The 21,539-nt window shown below is 47.2% G+C and overlaps 1 protein-coding gene across 1 annotated transcript; it reads right to left on the reverse strand.

Annotated features, from left to right (window-relative positions):
* Positions 1-279: 279 nt before the first annotated feature.
* SDCBP (syndecan binding protein) lies at positions 280-15,866 on the reverse strand. The gene is made up of 9 exons (XM_015412858.1): positions 15,742-15,866; positions 7,254-7,319; positions 6,650-6,728; positions 5,661-5,770; positions 5,152-5,310; positions 4,494-4,669; positions 3,972-4,143; positions 2,878-2,969; positions 280-1,125 (listed from the first exon to the last, which is right to left on the reverse strand). Exons 2-9 carry the CDS (start codon positions 7,302-7,304, stop codon positions 1,071-1,073), a joined length of 894 nt encoding a protein of 297 aa, XP_015268344.1. The 5' UTR covers positions 7,305-7,319; positions 15,742-15,866; the 3' UTR covers positions 280-1,070.
* Positions 15,867-21,539: the final 5,673 nt, after the last annotated feature.

Here is a 21,539-nt window from a genome sequence, read left to right on the forward strand (position 1 = left end):
GAAATGATTAAAATGTATGCTGATAGAGAATGTAGTGATAGCCACAGGCATAGAAAGCCTTAGAAGGGCATTAGATGAATTGAGGTCTATCAGTGGCTATTAGCCATAGTGACCAAAGGAGCCTCCATGGTTAGAGGCAGGAGTCAACATCAGGGGAAGAGCTTGGCTGCTGTGCCCCATTTGTTAAACTTCCAGGAGAACTGGTTGGCCAGTGTGTGAGACAGGATGCTCGACTAGATGGACCACTGGTTTGATACAGAAAGTCTCTTGTGATGTTTAAGTACCAAAATATCCCCCCAATATTCTGTTCATAGCACTACAGCGTTAGATGCATGTACACTTACAGAGATTCCCCTTTACTATCTGGGCTGTTTGACAGAGGCATTCACCCCACCCCAGTCCATGGCGGAAAAAGTATTTAATCATGACCTCATAATGCCATTTTAATTAGAAAATAAGTAGTTTAGCAACAGTTTATTTGAATTAACAGTGAAAGTAAGGTCAAACATATAAATGACTGGATAGCAATAAAAAGATTGAAATCTAGATGCTCAGCTATGCTCCTAACTGGAATGCATACAAAATGATAGCAATGCTGTGCTCAGTTTTACCAGGCATGCTTTTGTAAACAAGATTACTAGCACTAGACATCATCACTGAAGATATATTTGCAAGCCAAAAGTAGTGTAAAAAACTAATTTATCAGAAAAGAGTACAAAGAGCAGCAACAGGCTTGAATCACAAATAGTAAATACTAACACAGCATACATTAGTTTTCTTCCACTGCTATGGCTTATAGGAAGAGGAGAAATATACAGTATAGCCATATGAAAAAAAGCATTACATAGTTCTATGTTTTCTGAAGCTAGTATAAAGCTACAAAGTTCACAGCTGGTGAACAAAGGGAAAATGTTGGATTGTGATGTCTCCGGCCCTATCATCATAATGAAGCAGCTCTCTTCTTCGGCTTTAAAGGCTCATGTGCCGAACATAAATTCCGAGTGAAGGGTTTAGCAGAGATCTCATAATAGTTCTCATTATAGACGTATCCATAACAAACAGCTTAAATTTTAAACTTCAGGAATGGTGTGATCCATCTTGCTTTTTATAATGCTTGAGGCCATCCTAGAAATAAGAATAAATATTTTAACACTAACACTATTTACAGGCATTCTAATGTACGGGGGTGGTGGTGAAACACTGAAGTCATTTGATACATGGCACAAAATTGCACTTGTTCGATCTGTAACCGTGAAGCAAGGTCCATTTCCTTATCTCCAGAGTACAAAAATGCTTACTGTCATAGCTTGTATCCACATACTTCCCCAATGGGTAAGGTTAATGCCTCTACCTAGTATATCTTCTATTAAATGAATGCCAAGACAATCAAAGGAAAAAAGTAAAAGTGTTAAGTCCAGAAAAATAAAATATGATCCAGAGATCAAAGCCAGTGTTTCATAGTAATTAGCAAGAAACTAGGATATGGGAACCTAAATTCAAATTCCCACCCCACTATGGCAACTTGCTGGGTAACAGTGGGCTTGTATCTGCTTCATGTACCACACACGAGTAATTCTGAGAGGTTAATATGAGGGGAGAAACTAAACTGTTTGGGGTCCTCAGTGAAAAGCAAGATATAAAAATAATAAAACCAGTGCCTAACTATACTTCCAGAAAGAGGGGAAAGGAGCACAGAATTTGAAGCCTGTCTTTCTAGCTATTGTCTTTTTCTCCCCCAAAGGGAAAAAAATTGGAGAAACTTAATTTATGAAACCTACTTTGTTAATGTAATGTAAAATGCATAATTTATAACTTATCATATATGTTCATAGACAATTTAAAAGCATAAATGGCCAGTTTTCTAAAAGCAAAAATGTAAGTGTTCAGTACCAAAGTGAGAGAGCTGCAAGCTGCTGCAGCCTATGCCATGTTAGTACATTTCACTCATTTGAAGAGGAAAAAATACGTCACTCGTCGCGCTCCCCAAAACTTTCCAATTTGCTATCAGAAAAAATTGAAAGAATCCTTGCCGGGAACATGTTTTCAGATTTTCCTCCAAGCCCTCATACTGAAGATCTGTTTAAAGCACATCACTGCTATGCAAGTGGTTCCAGGATCTCTCCCAGCTGGACTTAATCTATTACCTTTCCCTAAATATTGATCTTTCAAGCCAGTCTAACCTGAGTCATAAAGAATACCATCAGCTGTTAAACAATGTGTGTCACATGAAAGAATGTGCATCAGCTTTCTCTATACTGAGAGTGGAATGAACACTGGCAAGTAAAATCCAAGCTACACCTCCTCCCCCATCCCCCAATTCTTTCAGCTCCAAGTGAGGCTACCCTTTCCTATTGGGAGAAGGGGAGAGTAAGAACACACAGACTGCAGAGCACATTACTGAAGGCCTATCCCTCCTATCCCTCCCTTCCCCAAGGACCCTTTTGGTAAGATACTTATCTACTAATTATTTTCAGGTCATTACTTGCTTGTTGTGTTATTACTAACAAGCAGGTTTAACTTTAAAAACATTTGGTTTGCATCAGTTGATCTGACTGTGTATGAACATACCCAGTTTAAGCTTTATGTGTTTTATGTTTATTGCCCCACAAAACATATCCCAGCATAAAGAATATCTGCCAAAAATACTATTGAAATACTAGTTGCCAGCTTTAATCTTCAGTAATATTAGATGCATTATCGCTTAATACAGAATAAAGCTGTTGGCCCTCAGAGATACTCCAAACTTGCATAGTTCTTACATTTTTATCAAGCACGTACTCCAAAACCACAAAATTAATGCAGTCATGATAAAACTGCGTTCCCTGTAATCTCAAAAAGGCAGGTTAAGGTAGTAACAACACAATGTTTTAAACATACCTCTTTATTATGTGTTCAAAAATCTGGGAAGGCATGATGGTGATGGTGACGACATTTGCAGCTGTTGTCAAGATATCCGCAATTTGGGAATCCTGTGAAACAGTGTCACAGATGCAATGAGTACTGAAGGTCTTAAAGATTGCCCTGCATTGAGATTAACTGCCCTACTAGAGAAGTGTTACAGTCCAGAAACCTCTTAAAAGCAGCATGGAAGAAGAGAAAGAAATCATCTACTCATTGTCAAAGATCAGCTATTATCTCAGGGTGAGAAGAAACTCCTCCTCAGCTGTTGTCACGATTTGCCCTCCTTTTGCACACTTACTGGCTTTACAAGGCTGGCTGAGAAACAGCAATGGAAAGAATGGCATGCATATTTAGTAGCCACTTTTCTACTTTACAGGGACTCAAGGCAGCTTACAATATAAGCAGCTATAAAACACAATACATAGAACCACCAATTTAAAATCAGTAATTGAAAACTGATGGTAGGCAGAGCAGATTTTAATTGTACACTGTCATGAATAAAACAGTCTTAAGCTACCTCCTAGGGACTGAGCATGAGGGGGCCAAGTGCACCTGTCATGGGGCTGTAACTGAAAAGGCCCTCTCTTGTGTACCCAGCAGACAAGCCTCTTTGGTTGATGGGACACTCAAGAGGGCCTCTCCCTCTGATCTTAGCATCTGGTCAAAATACAGCTCCCGTTAGGAAACCAAGTTCTTTCCCTTTTTCCCTTCTTTGGCAGGGGGGACAGGGTATGTCCTGTTCTTATCCCCCAGCTAAAGTTCTCTCTGTAAGAAGACCCAGCCATATTCTCAGCAGCTAAACATGTAGCCTGCTCCAAGGGAGGCAACAAGTCTTTCCCCATCACTGCCCGTAGACATACAATGGCAACTACTACTGCTCCACTTTAGAGGTGCACACAATAGTTTAACAGCACATAAAACAAAGTCATGAAGACTGCATTACCAGGCATCTGAAGCAATATAGATTCCCTTATCTGACCTGTTCCATGCACAGAATAGTCTGGAATCATGGCCACAATGACATCATGCACACAAGTATTTCTTTTTTCTTTAGCAAGCATGTTACTCACTTTCAGGCCAATTACATTCTGTCCATTGATTTCACAGATGTTATGTTCTGTCAGGAGTCCATTTCTAGCGGCAGAACTGTCTTTTACTATTGAAGTTATTTTTCCATTTTTGAATATGAAGCCAACATGTCCTGTGCTGTCTTTGTGCATGGTAATAGTTCGCTCAAAAGGCCTATCGGGAGAAAAATTACAATTTTCATAGTATAATACTCTATCCAGTAAGCAGCACGGTACAAGTGGTTAAGTGTCAGACTAGAATCTGGGAGACCCAATTTCCAATCCCCAGTGCTCCATGGAAACTTGCTCATGGACTGCTGCGAGGATAAGACGGAAAAGAGAAAGATGTAAGCTGCTTTTGGGGAGAAAGAATATAAATGAAGTCAATAATAAGCTATCTATCTCTCATCTATATACAAATTAGTTCCACTAACAGATCGTGATCTGAACAAATTAAACACAATTTAAAGTCATTCATTATCAACTTTTCTGTTGATAAAAGCAGCCAAAACTAGAAGCTTTTACCTGTCACGAATAATCATTGAAATTCTGTCTCCAGGTATCTGCTTCAGAACTTTATGAGCCTTGTCAGAACACCATCCTGCACAGTTTTCACCATTGATTTGCAGAACCTGGTCCCCAAACCTCAGCCCAACCAGCGAGGACGGAGAGTTTGCCTGAACCAGCTGGACAAATACACCCTAAACACAAAGACAGAGCTATGTGTCAAGCAAGAAACTGTACACCTTCAGGATCTACCAAATGTATGTTTAAAAGATATGCACAGGATGAAGTTAGCAAGCAACATAAGACTTTTTTTTTTAATCTACCAACTGTTTAGAAAAACTCAATTTGCTTTTGTTTTGCAAAGTTCCATACTTTTTAAAAAAATCAATAATGACCTCTCATTAGTGGAAAGAACAGTATATTCAGCTTTTTAGTATCCAGGAAAGAATTCCACTTAAGAAAGGTAACACATATTTTGTTTATCTCTTGAAGCATAAAAGTAAATACTTTTGCTTTTATCCAGACCAGGGTTTCCATCCTTGCGCCCATGGAAATGATAGGCTGATTCTAAACCTTTACAAATATCATGCTTGTCTCAAAATTCCTTTAAATTATTTGTTTTTAAAATTCATTCTTAAGTTGTATACAAGGTAATATACTAAAGTTTCATACATACATTGTCTACCGATTTAAGACGAAGCCCGATTTTTCCATCCTGATCTTTACACAAGATTATTTCACGGATCCCTTGTTTAATTTCTGCTCGACGAATTCCAACATCACTTCCAGTTACTGGAGCCACCATATAATTCACCACAGAAGGTCTTGCAACAAGCTGAGGATTAGAAAATGTATGTAAACCATAGGAGCATCATGTCTCATTCACGGGCCTTTGATTAAAACGGAACATAATTTCATTTGGTACAGCAGTTTTTTATGTTTTGGCAAAGGATTCTGGCATCAAGACTAAAGCTGCAACAGCTAAAAGGTATCACAGCACTGTGGTCAGTACATTAACAGAGTGAGGAGGAAACATCTGCATCCACACTTTGTGGAGCAGTATTTCTATACTTGCATTTCCAGTACTCTCCTATAAAGAAGCTAGGACAAAATCCCCAGAAGTTAACTTCAGGAAATCAGATGCCAAACTCAAAAGAGGAGATCACTCACTGGACTGACACTTACCCCCTGAGAATCAGCAGCAGGAACCACTGACAAGTTTCTATGTATCTCCTCTTCACTCAGGCTCAGGCCCATATACTGGGAAAGTTCAGGATACAGTCTTGGATATAAACCTATAGAAATTAAAGAAATTTCAAACAGTAATTTGTGCTATAAAATATTTAGAACCTATTGAGATTATAGTTCCCTCCCACCCCTCTTCTCCAGACATGGTGAAAGAGAAAGAACCTATTTCCCCTTCACAGCATATAGAAAGTTACCACTGTGCTGGAAGATATTGCCATTTTATTTAATTGGTTGACTGGTATATGTTTTAATATACACTCCCAAAGACAATTTATTTAATGCTGGTTCGTGCTGAGAAGCTGTAACGGTTACCAGGGCATGTAATCAATACCCATACCATACATTCTGCTTCAAAACCCTAATGCAATTGTATCAATAAAACACACAGTTCAATTCACAGAAAACAGACATGTTAAGGAACACACAATATTTCCAAAAAAGGGGTCCAGAAAAATTATTACAATTTTGCTTACAAATTACCTACTATCAGGTCTTTTAGGAAATAAACATAGTTGTTGCTTTTGCTATGCATGCAGAAAAGTAAGCTCAGTGAAAGGTGATATACTTTAAAACTCACAGCTGCCTTTTGTAAAATAAATAATGAAAACAAAATTATGGTTTTCAACCTTCCTCTTCTGCAACCTCTCCAATTCATGCATCTTAGGAAAGCAGGTATAAAGTCAAAAGGAGTAAAAATACAAGGAAAAGGCAAGGAAAACAACCACAGTTGTTTAGAACATTAAGAATTTTACTAAAAACAATAAAAGTATACATAATGTTAACCATTTAAGCCACAATTTATTTTGCTAAGCCTTGTCCTTTTTCTCTGAATTGTACATTTAATCTTGTTAATGCAATAAGGGCTGTATTTGTCTACACAATGCAAATTTTCCCATTTACACTTTTCCATACTACAGTTAACTTACTTCCATCTTGAAAAGTGGGTGCTGAGGCTTCTGATAAAATTGCTGGGTTGGCAGGATTTGATGAGAAAGCTGTCTGTGCCTATATAACAAGAAACACACTCCATGAAGTTTAGAATAAACTGCAGAAAACATGAAAAGACATTAGCAGTAAGATCTGATTTATTTTTTAAATATTGGAGAGCTTCACCTCATTTGGTACAAACTATATTGTTTACATAGGAATTCACATGAATTTCACTTTTCTAAATACCAGCTGAGCCCCTGGAAGAATATATGCACTTAGCCTGCAGTGCTTTCAGTTCTGTTCACTTCTGCTGCATCATCTCCCAGCCCAGCACACTAGACAAGGTTCCCCAGCCATAACATCAGCCAAAATGAGGGAAGTGGGTGAAACTTGCTGGCATAAACTTCCCCACTACCCACCCCCACCCATGCCAGCTGCAACACAGCATCCTGCTAAAAAGAGGGAGCCCAACTTCAGCTTATATCCATTGTTGTAATACAGCCAAGTGTTCCCTATCTACTACTAATAATACTTTCTACATAACCTTGTCTCTTCACAATATAAATTCACCTTCAACAAATCCATGTATCCTTAACATACCTGAATTACCTTGTCCACCTTCAGATCTTCCAAGGAAGGATAGAGTGACATTTTCACACAATTTCACTAGAGAAAGAACAATAATTGTTCATTCTAAGACAGTTATATATAACAGATTATTTTGGGTGCAACACGAACAATAATCGTTCATTCTAAAACAGTTATATATAACAGATTATTTTGGGTGCAACACTGGGAGGGAGGAGCATGAGCATATTGTCCCATGGAGTTGTCCGATCCAGCTGAGTTTGAGACTAAGACTTCTATTTTTTAAACATTATAGGCTGATGTTCAGTTAACTATCTTTTACAAATAACCTCATATCCCTTAATCTTTAAGTTATTTATTGTCTATCACTGAGAGTAAGTAGATCAGACAATGTAAATTAATGCAATCAATAGGATGATACATCTAACAAGCAATGTAAAAGCTAGGAACTGTAGAAATGTGAAACAGCTGCATAACAAGACATGTTAATTCAGAACATGATGGTATGTCAGTAGACTGTCTTACATAAAATGTTCATTCTACACATTTTAAATGAGTAAAACCTTGTCAAGCTAACCTAATCTCACCAGGTCTTGGAAACTAAGTCGAGTCAACCCTGGTTAGTACTTGGAAGGAGACCAATGTTCCTATTTCTGTGTTTACCACCCTGGCCCTCCTGCAGCCTGTGTTTGGGTGGGATGTGGATGACTTCTCCCCCACTGAAGAGAAAGAACCTTCAGGTAGGTCCAATGTACCATTCTCCTTCAGTGGGGGGGAAGTCATCCAGAAACTGGTTAGCTGTACCCAAGCTATTTCCCTGGGTGGGTGTCAGTTATTATTTTTACGGTTCTACCACCTGCTGCAAGACTCTTCTGCCGAACGCCGCCTAAGCTGATGAGGCTTGGTCCATCCTGTAATGTCTCACAAACATGGAGAAAGACGCCCAGGTGGCTGCTCTGCATATCTCGTCAACCGTTGCTCACGTGGAAAATGCCGTGGTTGTTGCAGTCGCTCTCGTGGAGTGCGCTGTTAGCCTGGCTGGAGGTGTCTTGTGCCTCGTAGGCCTTGGCAATACACTGCCGGATTCAGTAAGCCACCGTCGTTTTTGACGCCTTCTTTCCCGGACTGGGTGACCCATAAGTCACGAACAGGGCATCGGACTGGCGGAAGTTGGCCGTTCTATCGAGACAGATATGTAAGGCTCGACGTACGTCTAGCTTGTGCCATGCCTTCTCCTTGGGATGTGTTGGCTTCGGGCAGAAGGAAGGCAATGTGATCTACTGGTTGAGGTGGAATGTCGAGTTCACTTTTGGAATGAATGATGGATCCATCCTCAACAGTACGGAATCACGATGGAAGATGCAAAGCTCCTTCCTAACCGAGAGTGCGGCTATCTCGGATACTCTTCTAGTCGTAGTCACCGCCACAAGAAATGCAACCTTCCACGAGAGGAGCTGCAGGTCCGTTGTTTTCATAGGTTCGAATGGTGGTCTTGTTAATGCGTTCAAGACCTTGTGAAGACTCCATGTAGGAAATCTGTGTCTTACCTGGGGGGGCCAACTGGCTTGCTCCCCGCAGGAACTTTTTCACGTAAGCACTAGATGATAACTTCCTTCGTGTCTCGCTGCCCAAGCATGCCTGTATGGCCGCCACCTGTCGTTTCAGCGTGTTTGGTTGGAGCCCCTGCTTCCGGCCTTCGGCCAGGAAGAGCATGACCTCCCTGTCTGTGGGCCGCCTTGGTTGGATGCCCATGGTCGATGCCCATTTAACGAATGTTTGCCATGTATGACTATAAATGTGCCGTGTCGACGGCCGTCTAGCCTGCAGCATGACTTCAATCACCTCCCGGGGAAACCCCATGCTGGTTAGCCGGGAACGCTCAATTTCCACGCAGTCAGTTGAAGCCATGTCAGGTCCGGATGAAGGACGGGCCCTTGGTGTAGTAGATCTGGTCTCTGCGGTAGCGTCCATGGTTTCCCCGATGTCAGTTGAACTAGTTCGGAGAACCATGGTCTTCTCGGCCAGTAGGGGGCCACGACTACCACTGTGGCCCTTTCCCGTCGGATCTTGCTGAGCATTGCCCCTATGATGGCTGTAGGTGGGAATGCATACAGGAGACCCTGCGGCCAAGGATGGGATACTGCGTCGATCCCTTCTGCCCCTGGGTCGCTGTATCGGGATAGGAATCGTTCGACTTGGTGGTTCCGAGAGTTCGCCAGGAGATCCATTACTGGCGTCCTGAAGCGTTGTGCGATCTGGGCAAATGCCTCTTTGTTCAGAGCCCATTCAGCCTGTTGGTTGGACAGGCCCTGTAGGTGTTCTGCTCGAAGACTTAATGTGTATTGTTCTGCCCATTGGAGTAGGGTCTTCGTCTCCTTGAAGAGAGCTTTTGCCCTGGTTCCCCCTTGTCAGTTGATGTGCACCTTTGTGGACATATTGTCTATGCGCACTAGAAGGTGTCGGTTTTGCACGTGGTGATGAAAAGCCTTCATTGCCAGGGTCACTGCCCGGAGCTCGAGCCAGTTGATGCTGTGGGAGGCGTCTCGTGGAGTCCACTTGCCCTGGGCTATCCTGTGACCGCAATGCGCGCCCCATCCCCTCTTGCCCGCGTCCGTCGTTATTACAAGACGTTCTGGCCTCAAGAAGGTGATGGTCTTGTCCAGATTCAGGCGTAGAGTCCACCATAATAGTTCCCTCCGGGTCATTCGAGATTTCTATCAGGACGTGTCTCTTCTTGGCGATGTCCTGCTGGAATGGTAGGAACGCCCACTGTAGCGGTCTGGCATGGAACCTTGCCCAGGGGATCAGGTCGATCGTGGAAATCATGAGGCCCTGCAGCGCAGCCAGCTTCATTAGGTCGACACGCCTCTTGGCCCTGACCTGTAATACTACGGCCCGAAGTTTGTTCTGCTTTTCCACAGGTAGGGACACTGTGGCCTGTCTGGTGTTGAGTCTGGCACCCAGGTGTATTATGTCCTGGGTGGGTGTCAAGTTGCTCTTTTCCTTGTTGATGATAAAGCCGTGTGCTGTCAGGAATTGCATGGCCCGTTGTGTGTTGTGGGCCGCTGTCTGGAAGTCTCCTGCCCGTAGGAGGGCATCGTCCAGATAGGGATGAATGTGTATTCCCTCCACACGTAACGCCGCCACCAGGGTCACCATGACCTTGGTGAAAACCCTGAGTGCCGAAGAAAGGGCAAAGGGCAGGGCCGTATATTGGAAATGCTGGTCCCCAAGGCAGAAGCGCAGGAACTGTCTGGAAGCAGGGTGCATTGGGATGTGCAGATAGGCGTCCTTGAGGTCCATAGACGTCAGGAAGTCTCCTTGCTGTAGATTCTGTAGTATGTGGCGTAGGGATTCCATCTGGAATTTCTTCCTCGCCACCATTTGTTGAGTCCGCGTAGATTCAAGACTGCCCTCCAGTCTCTGGACTTCTTCGATACCACGAACAGTACAGAATATACTCCCTTGAAGTGTTCTGCCTCGGGGACCGGTTCCACGGCCCCAATATTCCGAAAGTGCTGGATAGCCTCCTGAAGATGTCGTAGGCGCTCCTTGTTCCTCGGCGCTGGAGATGGTCTGAAAATGTGAGGGGGAGTGCCAGTGAGTTCTATCCTGTACCCATGAGATATGATTCTCTGCACCCACTGGTCCGTGGTGGTCTGGCTCCAGACCTGTGCGAACACCTGGAGCCTGCCCCCTTTTTTGCAGTCACGCTGATTGCTGTCTGGAGGGGCCAGCTTTGTCCGGCCTGTAGGTTGTTGTGGTTTTGGCAGTTGACTTGACGCCATATCTATAGGATTTGAATGGCCTACAGTCCCGGCCATCCCTGGCTCTTCCCCGGCTGGAGTGGCCCCGAAAGGAATGAAATGCCCTGCCTTTGACGTCTTGTTCCCGTCAGAAACCGGACGACGGCATCGCCTTCTTCTTTTCCTTGGTCTCCACCAGGACTTTGTCCAGGTTCGACTCTCCGAAAAGGAGGCGACCGGCATAAGGATCCGTAGCCAAGACACCCTTAGATAAGGAGTCTACCTTCCAATGTTTCAGCCAGATGTTCCAGCGAATGATAATGTTCACCGCCTGTGCTCTGGCACAGAACTGGATATTGTCCTGTGATGCGTCTGCAGCGAACTCCGCCGCGCGCTTCATCTTTAGAAGCGTCCGTTTCAGTTCCAGGGGGATTACCTCCGGGTTCTGTATTAAGTTGTCGGCCCAAATGGCCGTGGCCCTGGTAAAGTTCGATAGTGCCGCCGCTGAGCGTATTGCTAAAGAGATGGCCTCATGTTCCTTCCTCAGGGCTGACTCGTTCTTTTTATCCATAGTATCCTTTAGCACGTTCTCCCCATCCTTAGAGAACACCGCCCCTGAGTGCATAGCCACCACCGGGGCATCCACCAGTGGTACCTTCAGGTCTTCCATCATCTCGTCCGGTAACATATATAGACGCCTCGCTATGGACTGAAGGGCTGAACCCCCCCCCCCCCGGGTTAGCCCACTCTTCCCTTATCACGTCCTCGAAATAATCGGGGAAGGGCGAGAAGGTTTGCACCTTTACGGGTTTTTTGAACCCTCTCGGATCTAGCTTTGCCGAGGTCGTAGACCTTGGTTTTTCAGTCACCTCCACCTGGTAGTTAAGGGTGGATATGACTTTTGTCAGCAGCCGCTGGAAATGCTCCACTTGGAACAAGTGGGACGAGGTGGGTTTGGCCTCAGTCTCAACCCCTGACCATTCTCCCTCTTCTTTCTCGGTGTGGGGTATGGAGATAATGGAGGAGGCAGTTTCCACGTGCTCACCACTCAGGGCGCGCACACGTTGGTTCCCCAGTCCTTCGCCAGCTAAGAGCTGGTCTAATCCTGAGGGTACGGCCTGCTGCTGATCTCCCTCAGCCTCCGAGGCCCCGGAAACCTCAGTATGATTTGGGTGACCATGGCCCCTCGGTTTCCTTTTTGCAGACGGGGAACGAGGTCCGGAAGAGGAGTCGGAACTCGAAGAGTACTGCCTCTGCTTCCTCTTGTGAGTCCTGGAACCGCCTCTACCCCGCTCGCCCTCCCAACCTATCTGGGAGGTCTGCGAGGGAACCCCCCCCGGTAACCTCCAGGGGGCCATGCGGCGGCGTTCCATGGACCCCCCAGTAGTGGCCACATCCACGGATGGGGCGCTGTAACGGCCGGGGGAACGAAAAGGGTCTGGTCGCCGGCCCCCGCAATGGATTGCGTATGTTGGGGCAATGTCGGTGCGGTTGGCCCTGGCTGGAAGGAAAGCACTGCTTGGAAGGTGGCCGGCTGTGCGCTCATGGGGACGGCGGCCGGCTGTGCACCCATTGGAGGTGCCCACAGACCTTGGGGGAAGTGGATCGGCTGAGTGCTCGCCGCTCCCGCCCATGGCCCCACTGTACCGATGTTTCCCCACGGAGGATAAGGGGCAGGCACCTCGAGCCCCGCGCCGCTGGGCTGCCATGGGAGTCCTGGTCCGCTGGGCTGTGCTGGACCGGGCTCATCAGACTGTGAGTCGCCCAAACCGCTGGGTCGCGGCGGGGGATCGGCTGGCTGACACGCCAGGTCTAATCCTTTGGGTCGTGTGGTACCCGATGCGTATGTGGCACCTGAGCCGCCAGGGGCTCGCATGGGGGTCGGGATGGGATATGGATGATGGCGCCGTTCGGCGGCGGCGTGCTTCCGCCCGGGTTCCCTGGCCGCGGTGGGCTCTTTCCCAGGTTCCCCAGTTGCCGTGGGCTCTTCCCCAGGGCTGGCCCTGTTGATGGAGAGGAGTTTGGGGCGACCCCGTCCCGCACCTCCCCCACCGGACACCCCCCATCCGGAAAGACCTCATCCGTTGGGCTCGCCCAGTGGCTTTTCCGCGGCTTCCCGGAGGCTGCACTGGCCACTCCGCCAGCCGATCTCGGTGCTGGTTTCATTTTCTTTTCCCGCGGTGGCCCGGACCTTTTGTTCTTTTTCCGCTTGGCACCGCCGCTGGCCTCCGGTGCGCCGCCCGCCACGTGGGGAGGGGGATCGCAGAGACTAGCTGGCTCCAAGCATTCAGCCAGTCCCGCGCTTGAGGAGCTGGCGGATTTTTGAAGCAGCACAATTCCTGGTGCTGCACGCCGAGCTGGCCAACTCCCGAGTCCTCGGGAGCTTTAGGCAGCTGCTCCTTTTGTTCCATCGATGCGGCCATCTTCCTTCCCTCCGGTGGAAATGTGGCCGTGTCTGTCCTCTTCGTCGGGCCTTCGAGTCCTGCCGGTTCTCAGCGAACCCGCCAAGAAGATCTGAACGCTGGAACGGAGTTTTCTGAATTTTTTTTTTTAAAATTAAAATAGCTCGTCTGGCTTGGAGTGGGAGCTCCAGTAGTCCTACCGAGCGCAGGGCTATGCAGGAACCGGAGAGGTCAGCCAGGGCCACTCCAATAGGAGCCATGCAACAAAAGAAATTTGCATAGCCTATCGAGCGAGCAGAGGCGTGACCTAACCAGTTTCTGGATGACTTCCCCCCACTGAAGGAGAAACAAGCCTCTTAACACTGTTTAGGATTTGAGTCAACCATGATCTTTGGTAATAGGCCAGCGCTAACTCAGCAAAAAGTGAAACTGGATGGCAGGTATCAATGGTTATATTCAGTGTCCTGAATCATTTGCAGTGTTTCACTCATCATCCACAGCACTACACAAGGACAAGGAAACAGACCAGTTTCAGTTTACATTACAGCTCCAACAGGGGCATCTGGAAGAACCATTCAAATCATTGGAAAGAACACCAGAAATCACAGAGCTAGAATTGTCATAGCCATTTCCACTGCCAGCCTGAAATCTCAGGAATTCCTTTTACAGACAAGTGGCCAACTACACAGTAATCCCAAATCAAAACACATTGTATCTTCATCATACTTTTATCCCACTTCTCTAATCCCATTTTATCCCTGCAGCAATAAACCAGACAACCATTAATTTAAACTTTAACAAACAGTTAACCATGAACTTCATGAAGCTGTTAGTCTGATGAGTTATTCTCAGATTAGAGAGTAGCCAGATTGAGTCAAAATCCCAGCATCTGCCAGTTAGGAAAAATTTAAAGGATAAAATTAAGAACATGAATGATTAAAAATCAAGTTCTTTACAAAAATTTCAACAAAAATCTCTACAAAAGATTAACATTTCCCCATCGGGCAAAAAAAACCAAAAACACCCCAACCCTACGCTGAAATACTAAAAATGCTGTAACATTCAACTGTCACGTAAACTAATTCCAAGAGAAAGAAATAGCCAACATACTAATTGTGCCACCAAGTTATTTGAGACGGCATTCAGAATTCATATGCATAGGAGCTGTGGCTCACTGGCAGAGCATTTGCTTGGCATACAGAAGGTGCCGTGTTCAATCCCCAGGATCTCCAGTTAAAGGGACCAGACAGTAGGTGATGTGAAAGACCTCTGTCTAAGATTCTCGAGAGCCACTGTCAATCAGAATAGACAATAGTGACTTTGATAGACTACTGCTGTTATTCAGTGTTCGACATTACATGTAGATCTTCTGAGAACCGGCACCATGTAGTGGTTAAAGTGTCACACTAACATCAGGAAGATCCCAGTTCAAATCAAAGCCTAACTGACCTCACAGGGCTGTTTGTGCAGATAAAACAGTGACAGGGAGAACAATGTAAGCTGCTTTGAATCCCCAGTGGAGATAAAGGCAGGGGTATAAATAAAGTACATAAATAAAGAAGTAACTTGGGGGGGGGGGGAATATCCTGAGCAACAGGCTGGAAGCCGCCAAGACAACTGCCACCACGCTATGTGGGTCCCTCTGACTTTGCTTACTTTAGAGACCATCCCACACATCCTAGGGTGAATCAGTACCCACAGGAGAGAACAGACTGCGCCACCTACGTAAATAGGCGTACTTCCTTCTTCCACTTCTAAGTAAATACTTCACGTCATGCAACCGAGTGAACGGAGTCTTTCTTGCCCCCCCCCCGGCCTCCACCCCCAGAAGCCTGCCTCCTTCCTTTCTCCCCTTTATTTCTCCCACGGCTTCCGCCCCTGACTGAGGGGGGGGAGCAAGCTGGCACCCAGCCCTCCCCCGCAGAGCCTCTCAAAAGACTTGGGAGCCCAGCCAGGAAAGCCTCTCCTCCCTCGCGAGATTCAAAGGTGAGCCTGCAGCCCCTTCCGATGGACTCCCACCCCACCCCCTCTCCTCTCCCGGTCCCCCTTAAGAAGGCGGGGCCCTTCCCCTTTCAGGGCGCCCGGCGAAGAGAAAGTCGAGGGGTGCCTCTCTGAGCATGCGGAGAGTGCGCGTCCCTCGCCACCGACAGGAGCAAGCAGCCCACCCTTCCCCTGTCTGCACTTCAAGAGGACCCAAGGGCGGAAGGCAGGCCCGAAGTTCAGCCCCGGAGGAAAGCGGCGGTTGCCCCCCCCCCGCCCCCCCCAAGACGGGGCTCGGACTGCCCCCGAGTCTCTCCCACTGAACCACACACCGACCGAAGTCCGACGACCGCTGACAGCCGAGCTACTCACCGAGCGAGCAACGCTGACCGTTAGCTCAAGAAGGACTCTCTAGGCGGAGGCTCTTTCTTCAGCTCCCGTCGCTGCTTCTGAAGAGGAGGCGGAGGACGACGAAACCCAATGAGCAGTCTTGCGCATGCGCTGCCGGCAAGTCTCTCGTGACACTGGAGAGGGCGCGGAGCTGTGGATTGAGTCAGGGTGGGGGAACGGTAGGTGGACCTATTTACGGGATTACTTGGGAGCCTTCTTGAAATCCCGGTCAGCGAGTGCTCGTTTTTACACTGCGGCTTGCAAAAAAACGAAGAAGAAGAAAGGGAGGGGAGAGTGCTTCTGCAACTGATTAACTCGCTTCCCCTTCCCTCCTTCCCTCGCACGCCCAGTAGTACTCCAGTAAGCAGCCGGCGTTTGGGTTTTGGTTGCCAGCCTCCAGGTTGGGACTGAAGATCGCCTGGAGTTACAACACCTCTCCAGGCAACAGAGATCGGCCCGCTCGGAGAAAATGGCTGTTTTGGAAGATACACTCTATGACATTATCCCTCAGCTCCACACACACTGACCTCCCCAAGCACACAACCCTCCACACACACAACCCTCCAGGAATTTCCCAATCTGGGGAAATTGGCAGCCCTGTTTTTAAAGGAACAACTAATATCTTACAAAGTAGCAAGTAGTCGAGTTCCCCAAAGGCACGGGAAATTGACAGTGTTGGTCACTAGTTTCATTAATGTACAGTGCAAACTGAACCAGAGTTACACCTGTCTAAATCCACTGAAGTCCAAGGAAGTCTGAACTGAAATCTCCAGGGCTGCATTGTAATGTATGAAATGGGATGAAGCAGAAAATTGCAAAATACATTTTTTGTCACAAAAATGCCCAGTGTCATTAGCATTTTCCCATTTCTAAACATTTTCCCATTTCTAAACTTAGCTCTCTCTACATGTACTTCAGAGAATAATACATAAGGTACTCACATTAGTGAGTGGTCCATTCACAGAGCAATTGGGGGGGAGTTGGAATAGGGACCCAACTGATCCCATGCCAGCCTAAGGGAAGTTTACGCTGGTGCAAGGCACTAGGGATACTGCGCTGGTGAGTCCCACTGGAGCAGGAGTGCCACAGCTGCACACTGGCAGAGCAGCAGCACAAACCCCACCGCTGGCGTAGATTTGGGCATTCCATAGTGCATGGCAGGGCAGCAGTTAGGCAGCTTCCAACATTTTCAGTGTGGAAATCCCTCCCCCACTCAAAATTGGGCTGGGAATCCCTCCCCCACTCAAAATTGGGCTGGCAAAAATGGTATTGTAGCCAATGTCAGCCATGGTAACTTCAAATCCACTCCGCCCAGCTGTAGCCACACCCACAGGACCCCAAGCAGCTCAGGATACTGACAAAGAGCTCATCCAATCAGCACACTCCCCTACTCTGGCCACTCCCTTCCTCAGGACCCAATCACACCCCGCCTACAAATGTTTCCAGGAGATTGCCCCAGAATTCCAGAGGTAGGGTGTTTACAGGAAGTTTACGCTGGCAACAAGGCACTAGGGATACTGCGCTGGTGCGTCTCACCAACAGGGCACCTAGCACCACTAGGTGAGCACCTGGGGGGAATACACCAAAGGAGGAGCAAAGTCCACACTTTGTGGCTGACCTCTCCCAGATTTCGGCCCACACAGGTACACAAGGCCCTCTGCCAGGATCCCAAGGGGCAGTCGTGTGTGAACACGTAAGTAAGGTTCACAGTCCCCTGCCCCCATATCTCCTGGACCCCGCAGCCATGGGGGCGAGCAGCAGGCCCTCAGATGCAAATGGGTGCTGCACACCAGGTGGTTAGGTGTGTCAGGGCCCACCCAAGGCAGCTGCCGGGGGAGGGGGGACCACTGTAGCAGCTGTGGACGAGGCTGCTTGCCTAGCCAGGTGGCAAAAAAAAAAAAACCCTGGCCAAAACCCTGCAGCAGCCGACAAGCACCACTAACTTATGTGCTGGCCAATTACACATGATGACCACATCCTTTCCCGTCCAGGAGAAGTATGCCCTGAAGAGTAACACTGTTCCTCTTCCATTACAGAGAGGTGATTACAGGATGCTGACTCAGGTGAGGAAAGTGCAAAAACCCCTTTAGCTGCATGAAAGCCCCTGCAGGACAGCCAATGGCCTTTCGTTCTGTCAGAACAGAATGTTGCCAGCTGCTCCTGTGTCTGTTTTGGTCCATACGCAGGTGCTGATCCAACAGACAGTGGGGACACCCCAACCGCACAACTATAATAATAGTATGGCATTGTGCGTAGAATAGCCAGGAGATCCTGAGATTGTCTGGCAGCTGCAAGTTCTAGCTCTTAGCATTGTGCAAATGGCAAGGTAAACTTGTTTGTAGTGTCTGAGGGAGCTCTGTAAGAACTGTGAACTGGCCCAAGGTCACCCAGCTGGCTTCAAGTGCAGGAGTGGGGAATCGAACCTGGTTCTCCAGGTTATAGTCCGCCGGTCGTAATCACTGCACCAAACTGGTTCTCACCCTGCAGCTGAAACAATATCAAGCACTCACACTGCAGCAGAAGCTGCCTCCTTGTAAGCACCCAGACACATCCAGCATCCTGGTCAATCCAACCCCACTGCTATGGAGGAGGTCCCCTAGCAGCAAAGAACCAAACTGGCTACATGTCACAGGGGTTGCTATTCCATGAAAAACACTTCATTTTTTTCTGGATCTCTTTAATAAAGTTGAATCACTGTGCCTGTGTGAGGTGTTGGTGTCTGTTGGGAACCCATGGGGGAGGGAGTGGCAGGAGGGTGTTGAGGAAGCAAGAAGGATCCAGCAGACACAACGGGGCAGGGACCTCATCCTGGCAAGACTGCAGCCACAGTAAATGGACACAGATGGGCTGGAGAATAAGGCAAGGGCACAGGCTGCCATTCCCCCAGCCACAGACACACAGCACACGGGCATGACTGGCAGGTCAGTGAACTCGCCTTGTGGAAGAAGGGGGGAAAGCATCCTGGGACAGCTGGGTTCCACGGTCCTGGGGGACTGGTGTGGCCCAAAAAGGAGTGCTGGACCCGTCGTTGGAACAAGGCTGTTGGCCTAAAGGCCGGCCACCACAGTGCGGTTCGACTGATAGCTGAAAGCACTGCAGAATGGGTATGGTCAGTTTCAATGGGGGTAGTACGAGGGTTAGCACAGGGATGCCCTCAGCGTGGATGCCCTACTGGACGCTGTGGCCAGCAGTGAGTGGAGGGCAACTTCATATCCATGTTCTTGTCTGTCTTCACCCTCTGGGGCCCTGTGCACTCTGTGTGCACAGCACCATAGTGGAGTGCCCATGGGGCTGATGGGTGATACCTGTTCCACACTGACAGGTGGCCGGGGCATGTAATGGGAGCTGGTCTCTTTAAGGGCGTGTGTGCAGCAGAGAAGGAGCGTCACTCCTGTGACCCACCCCTCTCCACCCCCCACTAGTGATGGACGCTTGGCTTGGCCTCCTCGACTCATGACTTCCATTGGTCCTGCCTGCCCTGTCTAGCCCACTGCCTCTGCCTGGCTACAATGCTGGGAGGGAACTCTGTGGTATGATTGCCATGGAAGCCACCGAAGCAGCCCCCAGCAACACTGTTGGGGCACCTTTCCACCATTCAGCTGCCACATTACTATCTTCTTAGGGAGGTGACTAGTGGCAGCACAGCTGCATCGTGGCTTGCCATTGCAGCGCAGGCACAACACAGGATTGCTCTGTCCCACAATCAGTGCAATATCAGTGGCCACATCAAGGTATTACTGAGCTGTGGGACCAATGTAACAGTCAAAGTGGGAACATACACACCAGAAACTCCATTGTTAGAAAAATGGCAAGATGCATTTTTTAATAATCAGAGAAGTCACTGGTCCTGTCTTTCATGTGCCCTTGCTTAAACTGGTATTTTGCACACAAATGAGTTATTTTAGAAATTGCATCTGTACCAGCTCTGGAGTACAGGGAAGGCTGCATTTAAGTAGCTGCTGCGATCTGCTGTTTGAATCTACTTCCAGTGTCAATTTCTACAAGGAAAAACAATTCTACAAGGAAAACAAACAAAACTTTCTGAGGAATGGGACCACCAGCAAAGTAAATAGTCACATTTATGTTCACATGACTGTAGAACACATGATTTCTGTGCATGATTGCACTATTAATGTATTGCTCCTTTGAAAAGCATAGAAGTGAATGATAAGAAAAATTATGTCCTGTGCAATAATCAAATGGTAAGCATGCATGTGTAAATTAGTGCTGAAAAGGATTATTTCTCAGATTGTACAGGTTTACATGGATATAGGGGAAGTCTTCTTATAACATGGTTCCTTCAATTAGTATCATGTCTTATAAACCCTTAGAACTTATCTCTAACCAAGTTGCTCAATTTTAAAAAAACCCTCAGCACAATGACGTTCCTACTTTGTACTGCAAACCAGTCTCATGACAAACAACTATGTTCCTCATACTGCTTTTATATGAATCATGCAAGCAATAAAGAGAATGTTTAACTCCAGGTTTTGTTTCTAATGTTTTAAGCAGCTGGTTTCTGAATGAAATTTAATTCATGTCCACAGCTCAGCTCTGTTTAAGATAATTCCAAGTGTCACTGCTCTTTCTTGGAAAGTAGGAAAACTGACTTCACAAGTATAAAAACTATATCCCTTAATTGTCTTATTATAAACTAGGCATAAGGCCAGTTATGGAAATAAATACAATGAGCTCTAGAAAGAGGCTCTGGGAGGGTGCCCTGGCCTTCTTCACTCTGCGTCAATTTGCTGTGGTGACCTCAGCAGGATATAATGACACAGAGCTTACTGTTTTCTCCAGGGGAATTGATCTCTGCCATCTGAAGAGCAGTTGTAATTCTGAGTGCTCTCCAGCCTTCCCCTGGAGATTGGCAACAATGGTTCCCCAGGAGGAAATGGCTGCTTTGCAAGGTGGAGTTTATGGCTTTGTACATGTCTGAGGTGGTCCCACCCCTCCTCAAACCCCACTCTCTCCAGGCTCCACCCCTCAAATCTCCAGGAATTTCCCAACCCGGAGGTGGCAACCCTATTTCCTTCCCAGCTAACCATCAGTGTACTGTTATCTGCCCTTTTGACTTCAGGTTTCTATCTCTTCCCCTTTCCCTGTAGCCTCTACCTTGGAAAACTACAGTCTTTCTCCGCAGTAGGGACCCAAGCAGGAGGGAAGCAACCTCAGCAGAGTGTAATGACACAGAGTACACCCTGCACAGTAGCAGTTTTTTCCAGGGGAGCTGATCTCTGCCATCTGGAGAGCTGATCTCTGCCATCTGGAGAGCAGTTTTAATTCTGAGTGATCTCCAGCCCTCACCTGGAGATTGGCAGCCGTGGTTCCCCAGCAGGAAAAGTAGAGTCTTTCTCCGCAGTGGAGACCAAAGCAGCTTACATCATTCTCCTCTCCTTTTGATCTGCACAACAACCCTGTCAGGTAGGTTAGGCTGAAAGTCTGTGACTGGTCTGAAATCACCCACTCAACTTCCACAGTAAGAACCTGGGTCTGGCAGACTGTGCTCTGAAGCGCTAACTGCTACACAAACAATGGCTTCCGTAGGCTCCATCACAGAATATCCAGGAATTTCCCAACCTGGAGCTTGCAACCCTAGTCAGGACTGACCCTAGTGAGTTCCCCACAAAAGCTTGGAAAGCACCTCCTGCCTTTGCCTTTTTACTGACAGAACCAAGCAGTGTTCCCTCTAAGCTGAGTTATTGTGAGCTAGCTCACAGTTTTTTAGCCTCCCCAGCTCACAGATTTTTGTCTCAGCTCAGGAAGGATGGCTCCAGAGC

Source organism: Gekko japonicus, unplaced genomic scaffold, assembly GCF_001447785.1.
Source record: "Gekko japonicus isolate JY-2015 unplaced genomic scaffold, Gekko_japonicus_V1.1 scaffold1233, whole genome shotgun sequence".
NCBI classification, from domain to species: Eukaryota; Metazoa; Chordata; class Lepidosauria; order Squamata; family Gekkonidae; genus Gekko; species Gekko japonicus.

Coding starts and splice junctions, on each gene's coding strand:
- SDCBP (XM_015412858.1), bottom strand. CDS start 7,304: ATGTCACTCTATCCTTCCTTGGAAGATCTGAAGGTGGACAAGGTAATT. Junction 5,771..6,649: donor ACCCACTTTTCAAGATGGAA/GTAAGTTAACTG, acceptor TAATTTCTATAG/GTTTATATCCAAGACTGTAT. Junction 1,126..2,877: donor TTTGAACACATAATAAAGAG/GTATGTTTAAAA, acceptor TCTTATTTCTAG/GATGGCCTCAAGCATTATAA.